This window comes from Mytilus californianus, unplaced genomic scaffold (genome assembly GCF_021869535.1).
Source record: "Mytilus californianus isolate M0D057914Y unplaced genomic scaffold, xbMytCali1.0.p SCAF_13, whole genome shotgun sequence".
In the NCBI taxonomy this organism is placed as follows: Eukaryota; Metazoa; Mollusca; class Bivalvia; order Mytilida; family Mytilidae; genus Mytilus; species Mytilus californianus.
This window is the reverse complement of record NW_026262615.1, coordinates 19305362-19325930: the sequence shown is the minus strand read 5'-3', so window position 1 is coordinate 19325930 and position 20569 is coordinate 19305362. Positions and strand designations below refer to the sequence as shown.

The following is a 20569-nucleotide window of genomic DNA, read 5'->3' as shown; positions in this document are numbered from 1 at the left end:
TCATGGAGTCCGTGTTTCTTCTCCGTGTTATTCTCTTTTTATTTTTCTTTCTTATATACTGTTCTTTGGAGTTTCAATTAATGTATGTACCTCCCATTCATACGGGTTTTATAATAGGCACTCGTATTTTTGTCCTCATGTGTTTTGAAATTACTGAAAAGGAGGGAGTATACTGTTTTATCTCCCTCCGTCATCGATCCTTCTTCGTTTGTCCCATTAAATTTTTGTTGTATTTTTCTTAGAAAATCCAAATCAACGCTTTCAGTAATGTGGTATCGTTAAACGTTATGATGAGAAAAATATCAAACAATTCAATCAACTACGAGTAAAATATTCTCCGCCGCTTATATAACATACTTTGTACTCTTTCAATTTCGTAATACACAGAAATTACTAATTGTAAAACTTTAATATGAATAGAACTAAGAACAACGTTTTCGTCAATTTTAAATCAACTACAAAAGTTCGTTCGATTTTTAAAAATTATTCATCTTTTTATCGTCACGGCATTGTCGTAAAAACTATACTTGATTTAATAAGCCTGTAGATTGTGTTACAATTAAGTTAAATAAAAATTTTAAAAAATATCATTGGTTCACAGTTAAGAAAGCAAATATAGTCAAATTATCATAACGAACACTTGCAACGTATTTAACTTTCTTTTTCAAAGGCTGGTACCAGTTTTGGCACTCCTAAATATAACGTCACAGACCAAGATGGCGACTCTGTAACCTTTGGACTTGATTGTCCGACTCTGAATATTAACACATCTACAGGGGAAGTGACGCTATCCGTGAATTATGATAGAGATGTGGTATATGTTGCGTCATCTGTGACATGTGACCTCACGGTAACCGATGGTACAATGACATCGACAGCTACTCTTCAAGTAATCATATATGCAATAAATGACAACACACCACAGTTTTCCCAGAACAGCTACGAATTTCATGTATCACCTTATGGCACTGTTGGAACTATTGTAGGAACTGTTACTGCCAGTGATGCTGATATCGGTTCTCATGGTAAGTATTTTACCATACCGTCGTATCAAAATGAAAAAAAAAGTGAGGTGCGTCCGAAGCTCTTTTCTGTATTTACCTTCATTATGAGCTCTCAAACCCAAACGTTTGAAAGTCGATGATGTATAATGTATACATACATCCTTGAACACATGGAGCTATAGTACCAAAAGGGACTTAACAGAATAGGAAATTAATACCTATGGTCAACTTTGCCTGAGAGAGTGCTTTTTAATTTTATATCATTCGTTCATAACTAGATTCTCCCTGACATTTATATTAGTTTCCCTTGGTTGATTGCGCGTAATAAGAAAACTAAGAATTAGTGACCATAATTTAAATATAGCAAAAGGTAGACATTCTAATATTCATAGAGAGCAGATACTATGCCTTAAATGTAACATATTAGAGGATGAAAAACATGTTTTTATTAGATTGGGAATTAAATATGGAACTGATAAACAATTTTTTTGATAATTTGGAATTAAACTTTTCTGTTAAAGATTTGTCTGAATAAGAAAAGGTGATTTTATACTCAATCCATCAACACCATCACAAGTAAATAAATTGGGGTCCTACATCAAAAAGTCATTAGAACTGAGGACAGGGGACACTGGACTATTTACTGTTATTAAATGATTTTGTGTATATATATATATGTGAATTTCAGTTATATTGTCTACTTATTTTGTATTTGTGACAAACTTATTGTTTAAAAGTTTATATGGCAATACATATTTGAATTGGATTTATTAATTCATATTATTCTTCAACTGCCAGTGTTATCTATATGTGTATATAAAATTATATTAAAGTATCAGTTGTAATGATTTTTCAGTTTATAAATTATGTAACTTTTCCAATACAGTTGCAACTGCTGCATAAAAGCCTTTTCATAGTAATTACATGTTCCGCTGTTCCTTATCTCGCTTTGAAAGGTAATCATGATAGCTCACATAATTTTAACATTATCTAAGAACTATAGCTTCTGCTGAATAAATGTTATGACTTTCACTGGTTTCAAACTAAACTATAAGACCCATATGGCAAAATCAAAGGTACTTTATTCAAATGATTTGCACCACGTGACTTTGTCCCTTTTGATCAAATTACTTCCCTTAGTTTAAGATTGAAAATATAATTTATTTTAGATTGGCGGATAATCCAGTCCTTTTCCGTTATGTATCTAAAACTAATGTATCTTTAAAAACTGCACGAGGATAAAAGCTTATGTGAAGGGTTACTGCCAGTCATCAACGTCAAAACCGTAGCACTACGAATATTGTATACGCAAGTTAATGTAGTCCCAACCAAAAAGGTAGATCTAAATACCCAAAGGAAAACATTGTAATTGAGCATTTATTTGCAATTTTAGCGCAATATTTCTTGATTATCAAATTAAATAGAATAGCCTGTGATTTACAAGTAAGATTAATTCCAGCAAAAAAATTGAGATTAAAATCGACGATGTTATTACATGCAACGTGACTCAGTTGTTGCTAAACATCATAAATTCTGTCAGTCTCTATAATTTGCATTTTGTGTCCTTTAATTTTAACTGAAGGTTTCAGATATTCCGTTTTTATCTTTTGATTATCCTCTTTGTATTACGTTGACAATTACCGTTTATTGGAAATATTTAAAATACCATTAACAATCATATCAGGCAAAATGGAAGGTGACTGCAGGTCACATTTACATATCACCAACTTTTTAAATGTTGTAAGATCTGTTCACGTAGGGTATCATTGATTTACAATTATTCACATGAGAGTCAAAGAGGAATTTGAAGGCAAGACCGTGGGCCTGCTTTTCGAAAGTATCTTATGACTAAGACATGTCCTACGATTGTTTTAGGACATTTCATAGTCGTAAGATGTCTCAAGTTATAATATGTAATAACTTTTATCGTACACTTAAGACACCTCGTGACATGACTTATGATGGTCTTATGATGGTCATAAATGTTACGACATCCCATACTAGTATTTGTTTCTAAGGTATAAGTGTCATTTACTGCATCTTTATTTGCTCATGCAACACGCAGATCCAGGATTTTGAAAAAAAGGGGGGCCCAAACTAGGCAACGTTTGGAGTGGCATAATATGCTAAAAGTCCATTATACATAAACCATGTATGTAGCTCCATAGGGGGCGAGGCCCTGCCTCTCCTACTAAATCCATTTCTGCATGCAGCCTCCCTTGCTCTCTTTTCGGAACTGTTTGTTGTGTTGTTTAATCTGCTAAATAGTAAAGATTTTTTCTTTTCCATGCACTTCGTCATTTAAAATTTGAATCTCCTGCGACGTAAAATTTGGAATCCTTTTCGTAGTCATGATCATTTTTAATAAATATTTATTATATTTCTATTTTTATATAGTAGTTCATTAACGTATTTGCACGGGCATTTCTTTAAGCGGGTACTCGATGTACCATATCTTAAAGGTATTCCCAATTAGATAACACTTCATTATAATAAAACATGAACGCGAAGTTCTAACTAAATTTAAACAAATTATCAACTCAGATTATAACTCGTTTTCATATATACTTTCATGTTCATCGTGTTCATTATAATGAAAAATATGAAATATTCGCATAAGATCAGAATAGTAATAGTTTTTCATACTTATATATTTTCTCTTTTGACTGTCATAAGAGCATCATAGGTATGACTATCGTATGACAGCCATGATTTACGTTCTACGACATATCATATGATAGTCATAAGATGTCATAAAATTTGTCCTAAGATGTATCTTATGACATATATTAGGATACTTTCGAAAACCAGCCCATGGACTTTTGAAAATCAACAAAACTAAATGTCTACTTATTAGTTCGTGAAAACATAGGTATTTACTGTACAGCAACCGAATTTGGAACCCAGAAAATATCTACAGAGGCATATCTTGGAAGTTACTGAATCAACAGGTGAACTTCGTCATAGTTCAAATGTTGTTTTAGTGGAGTCTAGTTGCCATTCCCTTCCTTGAGTGTTGCAGTGTTTTCCCCTTTTTTGGTAATTCATGATGTCAAAGAGTGGTGTCGTGTTAAAAGACTTTTAAATTTAATTAAATGTTATTTCTGACCGTTTTACATAGACGATCTATCACAAACCCGCAGGAGTTTCACTTAAACGGCCTGTAGGTCACCCTGTTATTGATCTGTACCACAATTATCTGAGGTACCTGTATGTCACCCTGTTTCTGATCTGTACCTTATCATTTCAAACGTGCCGGTATGTAACCCTGCTATTGATATGTACCATATCAACCCTGCTATTGATATGTACCATACCATTTCAAAGGTACCTGTAGGTCACTCTGCTATTGATATGTACCATATCTTATCAAAGGTGCAAGCGGTCACATTGCTATTGGTCTCTCTCTATCATATCCTATCAAATGTGCGTGAAGGTCATCTAATATTAGTCTCTACCATATCCTACCATTATGATACATGTAGCTGCTGAAGATTATATTCCTCTTTATCTTTACCATATCCTATCATAATTATCAAAAGTGCCTGGAGGTCAACCTGCTATTGATCTGTACCATAATTATCTGAGGTGCCTGTAGGTAACCCTGTTATTGCTCTGTACCATAATTATCTTAGTTGCCTGTAGACCGCCCTGTTATTGATCTGTACAATAATTATCTGCGTTGCCTGTAGGTCACCTTGTTACTGATCTTTGCCATAGTTATCTGAGGTGCCTGTATCTGTACCATATCATTTCAAAGATGCCTTTAAGTCAACCTGCTATTGATCTGTACCATATCATTTCAAAGATGCCTGTAGGTCACCCTGCTATTGATCTGTACCATATTATTTTAAAGGTGCCTGTAGGTCATCCTGATGTTGATATGTACCATATCATATCAAAGGTGCAAGAGGTCACATTGCTATTGATCCGTATCATACCCTTTCAAAGTTGCTTGAATATCACCTCCCTTGTGGTTGATCCGTACCGTATCCCAATGGCTATCAAAGGCGCTTGTAGGTCATTTACTATTCGTCTCTACTGTATCCTTTACCAAGTCAGGAATATTTCAGATGTTATCAAATAGTCCGTTTGTTTTGTTCACGCATCGTTGTCAATATAATGGAATTTGATGCGACTGTCATACAAGTGAGAGGTTTAGCTAGCTATAAAACCAGGTTCAATCCACCATTTTCTACATAAGAAAATACCTGTACCAAGTCAGGAATATGACAGTTGTTATCCATTCGTTTGATGTGTTTTTTTTTTTTATTTTGCCATTTGATTGGGGACTTTCCTTTTTGAATTTTCCTCGGAGTTCAGTATTTTTGTGATTTTACTTTTTTCTATGTATGTTGGCGTTTGTTTTTGTTCCACTAGTGTTTCTATTGTTCCGTTGTTTTCCTCTTGTAGTTGATGTGTTTCCCTCGGATTTAGTTTGTAACCCGGATTTGTTTTCTCTCTATCGATTTATGACTTTTGAACAGCGCTATGCTACTGTTGTCTTTATCTATCATAGCTGCTGAAGATTATATTCCTGTTTATCTTCACCATATCCTATCATAATTATCTAAATTGCCCGTATGTCACCTCGTTATTGATTTGTACCATATTATATTCTAGGTGCCTGTATGTCGCACTGCTTTTGATCTTTACCAATCATTTGAACGGTGCCCGTACGTCACTCTGTTGTTAACCATGTAATATAATAGATGCACGTAGGGCACCTTGTTATTTTCCATATCACATTATAGGTGCCTGTAGGTCATCCTGCTATTTATCCGTACCATAAGTGCCTGCAGGTCACCATGGTATTTATCCATATCATATTATAGGTGCCTGTAGGTCACCCAGTTATTTTCCATATCATATTATAGGTGTCTGTAGGACACCCAGTTATAATCCATATTAGGTGTTATAGGTGCCCGTAGGTCACCATATTATTATTTTATCCTATCATAGGTGCCTGTAGGTCACCCTGTTAATTTACATATCCTTTCGTAGGTGCCTGTAGGTCACCTTGATATTTTCCATATCACATTATAGGTGCCTGTAGGTCACCATGTTATTTACAAAACCCTTTCATAGGTGCCTGTAGGTCATCCCGCTATTTACCCGTACCATAAGTGCCTGCAGGTCATAATGCTATAGTTAATTTCACTAACTAGGTGACTGCATTTGTCAATTCCATTATTATTATAATTATCAAAAGTGACTGTAGGTCACCCTGTTATTGATCTGTACCATATCATATCCTATGTGCCTGTATGTCACACTTCTTTTGATCTTTACCATATCATTTCAACGGTGCCCGTATGTCACCTCGTTATTTTCCATATCATAAATAGATGCCCGTAGGTCACCTTTTTATTTTCCATATCATAAAAAGGTGCCTGTAGGTCACTATGGTATTTATCCATATCATATTATAGGTGCCTGTAGGTCACCCTGTTATTTTACATATCCTATCATAGGTGCCTGTAGGTCACCATGGTATTTATCCATATCATATCATAGGGGCCTGTAAGTCACCTTGTTATTTTACATATCCTATCATAGGTGCCTGTAGGTCACCATGGTATTTATCCATATCATATCATAGGGGCCTGTAATTATAAGATTCAACCTTCATGCATCTATAATACAGATCTATATAGTGATTGGATTTGCAGGCTCCTATAATGCGGAATAGTATAGATAAATATCAGTGTGACCTGCAGGCACATATGATAGGCTATGGTATAGATAAAAAGCTGTGTGACCAACAGGCACCGATTATAGGCTATGTTACATATACATAGCAGTGTGACCTGCAGGCTCTTATGATTGGCTATGGTAAAGATCTATGAGGATACGACCTGCATGCACCTATGATACAGATCTATGGTGACGTGACCTGCAGGCTCATGTGATGGGCTATGGTACATATCAGATAATATCAGTGTGACCTGCAGGTAGCTATAAAAGGGTAATGTTACATATGAATAAGAGTGTGACATGGAGGCAATGATGGTAGAGATAAATTTTAGTGTGACCAGCAGGCACTTATGATAGGATATGGTACATAACAAGCGGTGTGAACTGCAGGCACCTATATAATAATAAACCTGCAGCACTATGGTAGGATATGGTACTTAAAATAGCGGTGTGACCTACAAGCACCTATGATTGGATATGGTACATACAAAAAGCTGTGTGACCTACAGGCACCTACGATGGAATATGGTAAATAAAAAAGCTGTGTGACCTACAGGAACCTATGATAGGCTATGGTATAAATAAATAGCAGTGTGAACGGCATGCTCCTACGAAAGGCTTAGGTACTGACAAATGGCGATGTAACCTGTAGGCACCTATGATGCAGATCTATAGTGAAGTGACCTACAGGCACCTATGATAGACCCATGATAGATTATGATACAGATCTATGGTGATGTGACCTGCAGGCACCTATGATACAGATCTATGGTACAGATCTATGGTAATGTGCCCTGCAGGCATTATATTATATGATAGACTATAGAACAGATAAATATCAGTGTGACTTGCAGGCACCTATGATAGTCTATGGAACACATAAAAAGTTGTATGACCTGCAGTCACCTATAGACTATGGTACAGATAAAATGCTCTGGGACCAGCAGGCACGTATGATAGGCTTTGGTGCAGATATATGGTGATGTGACCAGCAGGTACCTATAATAGGCCATGGTACAGATAAATAGCAGTGTGACCCATTATAGGCTATGGTGCAGAAAAAAGAAGTATGACCTACAGGCACATATGATAGGCTATAGTGCAGATCTGTAGTGAAGTGTCCGACAGGCAACTCTGATAGACTATGGTGCAGATCTATGGTGATGTTACCTGCATGCACCTATAATAGGCTAAGGTACAGATAGATAGCAGTGTGACCTGCAGGCACCTATTATAGTCTATGGTACAGATAAATAAGCAGTGTGACCCGCAGACTCCTATATGATAGGCTATAGTGCATATCTATGGTGATGTGACCAGCAGGCACCTATGATGGGCTATGGAACAGATAAAAAGGTGTGAGATCTGCAGGCACTATTGATAGGCTTTGATCTATGGTGATGTGACCTGCATGCATCTATGATAGGCTATGGTACAGATAAATATCAGTGTGACCTACAGGCTCTATGATAGGCTATGGTGCAGATCATAAGTGAAATGACATACAGGCATCTATGATAACTGCGAACACTCTCAGATCTGTACCTTTGTTTGGTTATTCGCATGTACAAGTACCCATCCACGTCAACTTTGTATTTTTGTTAGATGTATTTCTGTTTGTATCAATCTGGTGAGTTAAGCCTTTTTCAACTGATTTTTATAGTTTGTTCTTATGTTGTACTGTTACACCACTGTCCCAGGTTAGGGGAGGGTTGGCGCCTTCAAACTATTTCTGTTTGTGCCTGTCCCAAGTCAGGAACCGGTAATTCAGTGGTTGTAATTTGTTGCTGTGTTACACATTTGTTTTTCGTTCATTATTTTGTACATATATTATGCCGTTAATTTTCTCGTTTGAATTGTTTCACATTTGTCATTTCGGTGCCTTTTATAGCTTTCTATGCGGAATTGGCTTGGCTCATTGTTAAAGGCCGTAAGGGGACTTATAGTTTTTAATTTCTGTGTCATTTGGTCTATTGTGGAGAGTTGTCTCATTGGCAATCATACCACACCTTCCTTTTATATATATGGTGCAAATCTATAGTGATGTGCCCTGCAGACACCAACCATACAGATATATAAATGAAAGTGTGACCTGCAGGCACCTTTAATAGCATATGGTGCAGATCTATGGAGATGTGATCTGCAGGCACATATTATAGGCTATGGTACAGATAATTAGCAGTGTGACCTGCAGACTTCAAATGATAGGCTATGTTACAGATCTTAAGTGATGTGATCTGCAGGCACCTACATGTATGGTTCAGATAAATTTTGGTGTGACCTGCAGGCACATATAGTTTTGTTTATGATTATACGCGTAGGTGTATGCAGCACTACTTTTTTATAAGTGGTGACTGGCAGTAACCGTTCACACAAGCTTTTATCCTCGTGCTTAAAAACTTCCTTTGGCGGATATTTACTAAAATGCTGTGTAATTCTAAGGGAAAATGCTTAAGATTTGACGTTTTACGACATGGGAAGGTTGAAATCATCATGTTTTAAAAGAATTTGGCCGAAAACTTAAGAAAGCAGGTAAGTTAAAAGTTATTCAACTTTAAAGTTCAACCTACAAGGTGTTTTACTATAGATCTATGCGAACAAATCATGAACAATATCTTCTTGCATATGTATTTCTGTTTTGAATCTTGCTATTTTACGATTTTCCTTCATTTTATATGATCTTATATAGCAATTATACTATGGTTTCGCTTCCGATTTTTAAACTAATAAGGCCGAAAGATTTCAGAGTAGACATGCAATGTCCATTTGTACACGGACAGAAGCCTAAACACATGTACAATTCACCTATATGCGATCAAATTGTTCATTCAACATAGGTATTGGCATATTGGCATTTTTATTGAAGGGGCTTATATAATCCTATTGTAATGGCTGCCGTCATGATAATGCAAAATGGCCGCTATGCAAATTAGCAAATAACCCCAAATTTTGCCATATGTTGTTACTAGTATCTGAACATAAAAGTAAGCATGTATGGTTGCCAATGAGGCAACTATCCACCAGAGTCCAAACGACGTAGGTGTAAAGCAACTAAATATCACCGCCGTATGGCTTCAAGAATGAGAAAATTCCAAACCGTATAGCCAAAATTTACATTGCTTAATACCAATGATCATGTTCAGAAAATTGAACAAGTTGATAAAATTAAACGAAAAGTCATATTAGCTGATGAAGTTGTCCATCACATATAAATTTTATTAAGATCATGACATCTATAATATGTAAAAACCATGTACATTCTACAAACTTTCATTTATAGGCATTGTCTCATATCTCGTTGAAAGTGGTACATATTCAAACTACTTCGGTGTTGATACTTCCGGTAACTTGTATCTGAGAGCTGCATTCAAAACTGTTTCTGGATCGACTGTTTCTGTTTCTGTAAGAGCGTATGACGAAGATAACAAGATGGACACAGTAACAGTAGATTTTATCATACAGGCGACTACAACCATGACAACAACCACAACAACTGACAGATATTTAACATTCTTTGGTTCACCAGCTAATGTAGCTTGGTTTTCAGCTCTGATGGTTATTTTGTCTGAACTAATTGTTTTCCTGTTCCTCGAAGTTATTCGGTCCACTTCGATATTAAAGCTGTGCTCAACCTGCAACGACTGTGAAATACCAGAGCGAAGGTAAAATTTTACTATTTTCCCTTTTATTTTTGAAAAGATCAAAATCGAACAAAATTCTGTAAATACTACGTCATAATAACAGCTCTTTTAATGATAGTTCAGGAAAGTTCACGTTTAAAATTCATGTATCTTTAAAAAAATATAAATACTGTAAACACTAACGATCACATCCTATCATAAAAAATTTAGTTCGCTTAAGCTTGTTTTACGATTAATGACAACGGTCAGCAAATTTAAAATTTAAATTGTTTTAACATTCATATAAATGAAGGAGATGTGCATTTATCAAGTTTTTTTTTTTTTTTTAGAAATTATGATAACGAATACGACTTTGAAGATGATGAAGGTATGTTACATTATAGCATTTATTTGAATTTACGGAGTTTAAAAAAATCAATTTGAATGAAGCAATCCTGATGGTTATTCCCTAAGCACGTGATGTGCCAACGTAAATCATATTTTTTTTTATATATGAAAAAATAGAATTAAGAAAGTATGTACAAATAAAATATTCCTTATATGTTTTTTTAAATTTTTTTTATATTCATTGTAACATACTACCGTTAGTGAAATGGATTTGCATTATTATGTGTATTTGTCTTTCTTGAACTCCATACTGAATATTTATGAAAACTATTAGTTTTTGTGCAAAGAACAGAATTTGCCACGAGCGGGGTTCGAACTAAAAATCTCAGGGTTGACGGGCTTTTGATGACTATGTATGAAATACTTAGACCAATTCGTCACCAAAGCCCCTTAATTAAGTTTTAAGGGATGAATAGTATACCACTTTATATTCATTCAAACAAACACAAACTAATACAAAATATTGATATTAGAATTAATTGAATTATTTAACTAGACTATGACTATGCTCCACGTCATAGAGGTCAAGGGCGTAAACCAATACACAAAGCAGCAGTTCACCAATGGTCCGCATGGAAGAACAAGCACGAGATGAACGTTGATAGGACCGCAGTGGTCAACTCAACTGTTGAATGGTCAGCTTGGAACCAAAAATCGGATACCTAAAGGTAAGATTACACTAAGGATCTTATCTGGAGTTTTTCCTTTGCGTTGTGGCAAGTCCTCTTAAAAAAAAATAGTCATCAGGGGGAAATACTCTCATAAATAATAACACACCCATAAACTAAACATGTTATAGAGTTTTATGCTTTTTTACATCAAAATAATTTATGTTCAATAATTTATTCAAGCAAACTTTACGTAAGCATTCAAGTTTCAAGTTTTTATTTCTCAAGACCCTTAACAAGGGTATTTAAACAAATACAATTGAACATAAATAAACACAATATAACACAATAGGTTGATTCAATAAACAAGTAAACATGATAGGCATTTACAAATATATGGAAGATGGACATATTATATAAACATAAACATCATATTTGAATAAATGTATAAATATACCGTAACTTCAATCATTTTACTAAAGAAAGTATGAGTTTACAAAATTTTGCAGCTTTGAAAATAACATTATAATTGTCTGAGTTAAATAAAGCATGAAATTTATCAACATTTGGATTTGTAGTGAATTCTTTTGGCAATAACATTTTTTGAAATAAGAACATTTGAATAAATAATGAAATTCGTCACCTAATGAGTTTCAGTCACAAATATCACAAATTATAGAATGTTTTATAATCCACTTCATGCAGAACTTCTATAACGAAAGATGAAACATCCCCTTGAGATCTAATTTCGTGAATATCATCAGGTGTTTGAAATTCTTAATTTTGCAAACAATTGAATTCAAGATAAAAAAAAAAAAGTTAGTATATTTTACTCTCTTAGAAAATTTGAAAAAATTTTAACGCCTAGAAATATGAATAGGATATGACTGGCGCATGATTCGAAGTAAAAATTAAAGGTTATAAAAAAAAAAGACGGTAAAATCGCCGGAATTAGACATTAGACTTTTTAAACAAATCGCTAGAGTACAAAAGGAACAAGTGCAATCAACATGAAAGGTGTGGAATGGTCGAACATTTGTGATTTTCTTCCTAATTTTACCATGTGAAAAACTAATGTTTGAATGGTGTATTATGGTTAATTCCCGTTCATGTCTACATGTTGACGTAGATTGTCTGATGGAATACATGTACTTTTAGTAAATCCCAACACTCCAAATCTTTACTGAATTAGAATATTGTGTTATTTAAAAAAAAATGAATACCCATGGTCGTAAGTAAGTAAGTAAGTAAGTAAGTTAGTAAATAAGTAATTTTTATCGAAATAAGTCCAGACATTGGACTATCATCAAATACAACAATTACAAAATGAACATCTACATGTGTTTAGAAAGTGGAACGAAATTATAAAAACAACAATACATTGATGAACAGAACAATTATCATCACTGATACCACGGCTGAGTTAATTAGAGTTAAGTCCCATGTTATATATATCTTAGTTATTACAAAGAACTCACAGGTTATCTTATGATCTGTTGATTAGTACGTGTTCATTCAACTACTTACTAATAGCGGCATACATGAGAACATAGCAGAATGACGCAATATCATAACATAACCCGTATGTACATGTAAACCATCTTAGTATGCTCAGTTGCCAAATGGTGACTTTTACATGAAATGGTCTCATCTTTCTGTTCAGATTATCTTCCTTTTCATTGCTATGATTATGCTTACCAAAATGCTACATGTAAGATACACAGGAACTACTGCTATGGAACAAATTTATAAATCACTCGCTGAATGTTAATTGTTCACACTCATTCTTGTTGACTCAAACAATAAATTTGACTTCAAGAAATTGAAAAAGACAAAAAGTGACATTTTATTTACATAATAAAGGAAATATTGAACCTTCAATTACGATATTTTGAGCATTAAAAAAATTCAACATACAGGAAAATGTTGCCTGTATATATTTTTAATTTATCCCGAGTAGAGGGTTCTCGACAAGAGACTTAAATTATTCTTTATTTACGAGTAGGATTTGCTTGAATTGTAAGGTATTTCCTTTTACAGGAAAACAAATCACATATTACATTATATCTATATATGTATGTGAAACGGGAATTAGTACCTCAAGAAATTATCATTTTGATATGTGATAGAGGCTATATTAACCATTAAATGAGACCAAATTTCCATCTGTTGAAATTCGTTGGGCCTTATTGATGGTAGATTGATTTAGTTTTATGTTGATTTTTCAGAATGTTTGGACAAAGAGGAACAACCGAAGATAAATTAACTTTGTCTGCAGTATTGGAAAGTTTTCTTTTTTGATTATTTGCCTATTTATTTCCATTGTGTATTTTCAAAAACGACATCACTACACACATACATACATAATAGTTTCTCTTTTAAGTAAAAATAATTTTGTACTCAGTGTTGTTTTTAAATTCAGAAAATAATTTAAAATAAACATCTTTTTACATCTGTTAAATTCCACACATCATTTTTCCGACCTTTGGTGCTGACCTCATGATGCTTAAAGTTTCCTTGCAAGTTGGCAGGTCTTAAATTGATCAATTTGGTAAGCACAAATAAGGTTTATCAAACTTATTATTTCGTCAGATGCTTGTTGGTGTTCTTCATGAGTCTACTTCGGTTAAATTAGATGTGAAAGACCTAGATTATTGGACATAGTCATTAATAGGACTCGGAGGTGCGATTGGGGACGCTGAAGTGCGATGGTCACGCTGAAGTACGATGGTCTACGCCGAAGTGCGATGGTCCGTTCGCTGATGTGCGATGGTCTATCTGACGCATGATGGCTAGTTTAAAATCTACAGATTATTTTGAGTAGTACATGTAGATTTATTTAATAGTTAGAATATAAATCTACATTCATCATTGTCTATGTCTGTACTTCATTACAGTTGCATACTAAATGATAGAGTTCGTCCTCTTTGATTTTCTACATGTGGACATTATAATTCTATATTAACATTTTATCTTTACTTTGTTCCTTTCATGAGATCCTCGTTTACCATAATATTTCAATACGGAGAGTCTGTCTGCGGACCCGTATTTTATTAAGAGAATTCACGCTCCATCGTACGCAAAAAGGAACAAGTTGTAGATTTCGAAAAAAAAATCGCTACAGTAGGTTAACTTTCCCCTATCCACCAATCCTCCCCGTTTCTTGTAGTATTTAAAGTTAAGAAGCCCCTTATCAACTTAAAAACCTAGAAACTGCTTCTTACATACACATTGACATCTACATCATCATGCGTCATGAAAAGCATTGAAAATGTAGTTTGTTTAGACCATCGCACTTCGGTGTAGCTATCAACAAGATAGCGTCACAATGCCACCATCGCACTTCAACGTGATCAAAAATGCACTTCAGCGTCAAACCATCGCACCTCAGCGTGACCATCGCGGTTCGGAGTACCATCGCGGTTCAGAGTCCTACATTATATAACTCTGAAAATTATTGATAAATACAAATGTATGTGACAACTGTGTTCATAGTTTCTGATCCAGAAGAAATATACACACAGTTTAACTAACATATGAATACCTTATATAGATTTCATGACGATGACTTTATGAAAAAAAAGGTCGCCTTTTGTATTTTTTTAAAAAGTACCTTAGTGCACAGTATCATGGAGGAAGTTAAACCATTTTGACAGACATGATACTTTTTTCTGATTTTTTTCCACCTTTTGATAATACAACGCATATTTATACAGGCAGTTGGTTTGTATTGAATTACTTTCAATTCACCCCGATAATATCAGATCTTTTACGATCGATTCCACTATCAAGTCATAATTTAAATTTTCTATTGACTTTATTTTAGAAGATCAACTATATCATATCAATTTCTATATATATAAATAAATATTTATATCAGATTTAAAATAACAATATGATTTACTAATTGATACCCGTTCTAATGGTTATTTACAATAGTTCAATTATAATATGATACGCATGGCCTACAAATCTTTTTGTGAATTACGATTTTGTGGTTGGATCAATGTTCCGTGTGCTTTTAATATTGACAATCTAAACAAATAATTCAACATTAAAATTATATGGTCACCAGCCATTGAACACAATGTGTGTTATAATTGAATTTGTATGCCATCTGTATTGTTATTATATCAATAATTTAAACTACCCTTTTCAAGGTTATATATTAAGAACAACAATTGTTTTCAAATGAATTCTATCAAATTACCTTACCGAAAATAGCAAATGTATTCTACATTTCATAAAATGAATTATTATTGATATTACAACACATAGTTTTCATACTTTGTAATAAAAGGTAAGTCTGGTTAATTAATTTAATCTATAGGGAATTATATTTATTTCTATAGTAATCGAATTATATATTAGGGGAAAAGTTCATTTATTGTCTATACTACACTTTATGAAAATAAACAGATGCTATATGATTGCCAATTAATGAGACAACTATCCAAAAGACGACTAAACGACAAGATGTAAACAACAGCAGTACGGCCTTAATAAACAATACATAGTCTTAGATTCATGTTTTTTTTCAATTAGTTGTAATTGGCTTTGAACTAGCTGTAAGTGATTGCGAGTACTCTCAGATCTGTACTTTGTGTCTGTTTTGTTGTTAGGGATGTATAAATACCCTGCCTCGTCCGGTCTGTGTTTTTGTTAAATGTTTTTGTGCTTTGTATCGATCTGATGAGTTAAGCCCTTTTCAACTGATTTTTATAATTTGTTTTTATGTTGTGCTGTAACATCACTGTCCCAATTAAGGGGAGGGTTGAGTGCTCACAACCATGTTTACCCCCGTCACATTCTATATGTGCCTGTCCCAAGTCAGGAGCCTGTAGTTAAGTTGGTTTGTCATATTTGTTTTTCGTAAATTTTTTTGTTATAGATTAGGCATTTTGTTTTCTCAATTGAATTGTTTCATATTTTTCATGTCGGGCCTTTTATAGTCGACTATACGGTATTGGTTTTTTCTCATTGTTGAAGGCCGTACGGTTGCCTGTATTTGCCAACATCCACCTCATTTGAACTTTGGTGGATAGTTGTCTCATTGGCAATCATACTACATCTCCTTATTTTTATATAAGCACATACCATATAGTAAGCTATAAAATGTCCCAGAAAACAAAACATAAAACAATACAGAGAGAAAGAGGGCCTGATTTGAGCTAATAACATTTATGACTTGAAAACAGGTCACTTGCAAGGACCAGACACATATAAATTGTGGTAGGGTTTAAACTTCTTATGAGTGCTTACCCCTTATATATACACACCAGCTGATAAAAACGTCGTTTTTCTATCCTTCAACTATAATGATGTACATGTACTCGCCATGTCTTAAATGTTTGTGAACTACTCACAAGACATTAAATATACCGTGAGTAGTTCATGAAACAGCAAGAATATCAAATGCCATTTTCATAAGAAGGACCAAGAATAAATTAAACACAACACTTTGGCAATAAATTACCCAGTGGTAGGCGGGTTCTTTCCCTTGCAACATACGGGTATCTGAGTCACACCGATAAAGGACAGGGAACAAGTCTATGCCTAGCGCCACCTTTTGTCTTCTCCACATTGTGGAAGAAAGTAGAAATCCAGTAAGCTGGTTCTCTCCCTTGCAACATACGGATATCTTAGAGCCAAATAGATAAGGGCAGGGACCCAGACTAGAAATTCAGTTCAACTGGAATGAAAGTCACAATCTTGCATTCATTCTAACATTACATGCTTGGTGGTTGGCGACATGTATATGTGTAAAAGCCGGGTTCTTCAGGCTTTTATTAATAAATAACTAATAATTAATAGATAATATTTAAACCTTACCAAAGATGTAGTATTTGATTATCTAATGGTTTATATGGAAATGTGCCACTTGCACGATATGTGAGGTAAGCTACGTGTATTTGTAATCTTGTTTCGCTTAGCTTCAGTTTTTAATATTTGCGATGCTATATTGTTACTTTTTTGTGCTTATTTGCTTTTTTATTTAATCAAGCACGCAGCTTACGTTTTTGTGTAGTTTATGTTATCAACACAAGTATTGTTTAAATGATATATGATAGACATTATTATGAGACAGCATACGAGAACATGTACTATAATTTAAAGTCTAATTGGTATAACTGTAATTGAGACAAGTATATGCAATGGTATCCACAGTATATATTTTTGTGACTAGATACATATATGTATGCAGCTAAATAAGTTTGCATGATAATAAATTGCGAACATTGGTTTTAATTATTATTACTTAGTAAATACAGAATTATCTATAAGTACATTTATATTTTACAGGGCTGTTTTTTTTTTACATATCCATTTTGTTTACTTCGTATCGTCTTAATAAAAGTTACAGAACCCTAGCTTGCAGTTATTTATTAATAAAAACCTGAAGGTATTTGCTTTATTTCCATCGAGGACATGATAAGAATTTATTTCAACAGTCTAAACACTATAATTGCAGTTTCAAAAATGAATACATCGTGGATCAGGCAAGGAAGCTTGCCAAATGTCGTTTTTTAATTATTTTTATTACATTTTTAGCCTGAATTACTTGTCAATGGCGTATGTTTATTGTTTAAACATGTACGTATACATATTTTGCAGATCTTCACAATTCATCAAGATATAAATAAACCCCTTACACATCATGGAAGAACTACAGGTATGTCCGGTTCATGAAAATGAATCTGTGACGTCATTTTGTTATCAGCATGCTGCAGTTCTATGCAAAAAATGTCTGACAGAGAAGCACAAAAATTGTCGGCCTGTGACGCAGATTGAAAATGCTTTTGAAAGTCTGAATAACGGAATTCCTTTAGAAAATATTGAAAATAGTATTCGTAAAATGTCCTTGACAATAGATCAATTACTTTCTGGCAAAGCTACTAATTTATCAGATTTGAAGGAGAAACGAAACAATATCCGACAAACAGTCAGAGAAGCGCGCCAAAGAATAAATACGTATTTGGATAAACTAGTCAGGATTTTGGACGTGGAAATAAATATGAAGCATGATAAATTGGTACATAAGATTGAACAGTCAAAGACTGACATAGAAAGTCAAAAAGATACTTTAAAATCTCTATTAAACGATATCAATTCTATAAAAGAACAATCTAATGACACAAGTTTACATAGTGAAATACAAACGTTACAATCTAAGGAAAAGGAACTGGAATCAAAAATAAAAACTTTGGAAAACGAGGACAAAAAATCTGAACTACACGTGAAGCTCTCTGAAGCTGTATTTGGATTTGAAAATTTCTTGCAGACGATGGGATGTGTTGTTATATCAGAAGTAGACACAACGTTACTGCGGAACGGTTTGGATGTACTACAGCATAATGCACTGAATGGTTACAACAATCAACTGGCAGGGAACCAAAACGATAAAGATACCAGATCAAATGTTGTAACCAGTAAACTAACATTAGTCAGCTGTTTCCCGACTTCCAAACTAGGGAGAGGAGTAAGAATATTCAGGGCATGTTTTCTACCAGACAATAATCTTATGTTAGCAGGATATCAAGAAAAAACGTTATACATATGCAACAAGAAAGGCGACGAATGCAAGAAGGTGCGCATTGCAAATTTCCCAGGAGGAGTAACACTATATAGTAGAACATGCGCCTTAGTAAGTGCATGGCAGCATGGTGTACAGAAAATTAATTTAGACACTCTAAAAGCTGGTGACGTCATAAAACTGCGAGGTGATAGTTCTGCAATCTCCAGTATTCGAAATGAAATTTGTGTCAAAAACGGAGAGGACCATTTAAAAATCGTTGACATACACGGAAGAACAATTCGGAAATTTCCAACAAAGTTTAATCCGTGGGAAATTTACTTAAACGACACGGGAACAGTTTTCTATTCGAATCTCGACAATAATGATGTCTATTGTGCGTTTCCGGATGGAAGTAACTATATTACGTATAGTAGTCCCGACCTTTTCGACCCAGCAGGACTAACTGTGGACAATCAGGAAAATCTGTACATAACAGGATCACGTTCGGATAATATACATAGAATATCTAGCAATCGAGAAGCAAAGGAAATTATTCTAACTGCCGAAGACGGAATTCGAACGCCATCTGGTATTTCATTTAATAAGCAGACTAATGAATTATTAATTATTAACGAAGATTTTTCATCTATTAGAATATACAAGGTTCATATAGTAGACACGTAAGATAAAGAGGATGCTTTTTCAGTTGACATTTGAATGTAAAAAATTAAAATGTATTCAAAATTCTTGACTCTTAGTATAATAATACATTGTATTTTGATGCATAGTGTATATATTAAATTGTTTTCATCTATGATGTCCGAGTCTTACATTCTGTAATTCTACAATAGCAGACTTGTTCCTGTATTGTTATGAATCAGTTTATGGTCTAACTCTGTAAATACCCGTCTAAATTGCATTGAATTGATAAAAACAACAACTCTTATCGTTATCTTGATGATTTTTTTTTTCGTTAAATAATCAAGAATTTTCTTAATATACTGCCGAAATTTACCAAAAGGAACTTTAAGTTACTTTGAACAAATCAAATATAAACGGTAATAACTGCCCTTTCCTAGATTGAGATATTTTAATTTTACACGGGGAACTTTACACTAACATTTTATGACAAAAGGGACGAATTTTCTTACCCTATTGTTAATTTTTCTTGGTGATGTTCCTTTGGCACCATCTTACGGTGTTTATATACCACAACTCGTTCGCTATGCCTGTGTCTGTAGTGACATTTTAGATTTCAATGAACGTAATCTATGTATTACTGTTAAATTATTAAGTCAGGGATTTCGTTACCACAAATTATTTGAAACCTTTACTAAATTCTTCCATAGATACAAAGATTTGGTTTGAAAGTTTGGATGTACCTGTAGAAAACTTTTTTCAAACGGGAAAGCACATTCTAATTTTGACGGAGATGTTGTTTACCGAGCCTGGAAATTTAGATATGATCCGTGTTAACTTATCGATTCTTACAATAAATTTAGATCTGTTGATATTGTTTTATTGGTATAGATATTAATTTTATTATCAGTAAACTAAAACCAAACTTATATTATTGTTATATACATATGCACATTCACAGTTCTATAATCTGTCGATACCTGTTTTTTGACATTGCATAAGGTCATGTTTTTCAGTAAATGCAAGTACTCTCAGATCTGTACTTGTGTCTTTTTTGTTTTGGGGATGTATAAATAC

The 20569-nt window shown here is 33.9% G+C and overlaps 1 protein-coding gene across 1 annotated transcript; it reads left to right on the top strand.

Annotated features, from left to right (window-relative positions):
- The first annotated feature begins 137 nt into the window (after positions 1–137).
- On the top strand, positions 138–19670 carry LOC127723891 (protocadherin-23-like). The gene is made up of 7 exons (XM_052230606.1): positions 138–167; positions 671–1025; positions 9982–10363; positions 10672–10709; positions 11226–11397; positions 13566–15637; positions 17953–19670. Exons 1-5 carry the CDS (start codon positions 138–140, stop codon positions 11393–11395), a joined length of 975 nt encoding a protein of 324 aa, XP_052086566.1. The 3' UTR covers positions 11396–11397; positions 13566–15637; positions 17953–19670.
- Positions 19671–20569: the final 899 nt, after the last annotated feature.

What these genes read in the sequence shown, in the direction of transcription:
- LOC127723891 (XM_052230606.1), top strand. Translation starts at nt 138, where the DNA reads ATGTGTTTTGAAATTACTGAAAAGGAGGGA. An exon ending in TGCTGATATCGGTTCTCATG is followed by an intron (nt 1,026 to 9,981) that starts GTAAGTATTTTA and finishes TTTCATTTATAG; the next exon opens with GCATTGTCTCATATCTCGTT. An exon ending in TGTGAAATACCAGAGCGAAG is followed by an intron (nt 10,364 to 10,671) that starts GTAAAATTTTAC and finishes TTTTTTTTTTAG; the next exon opens with AAATTATGATAACGAATACG.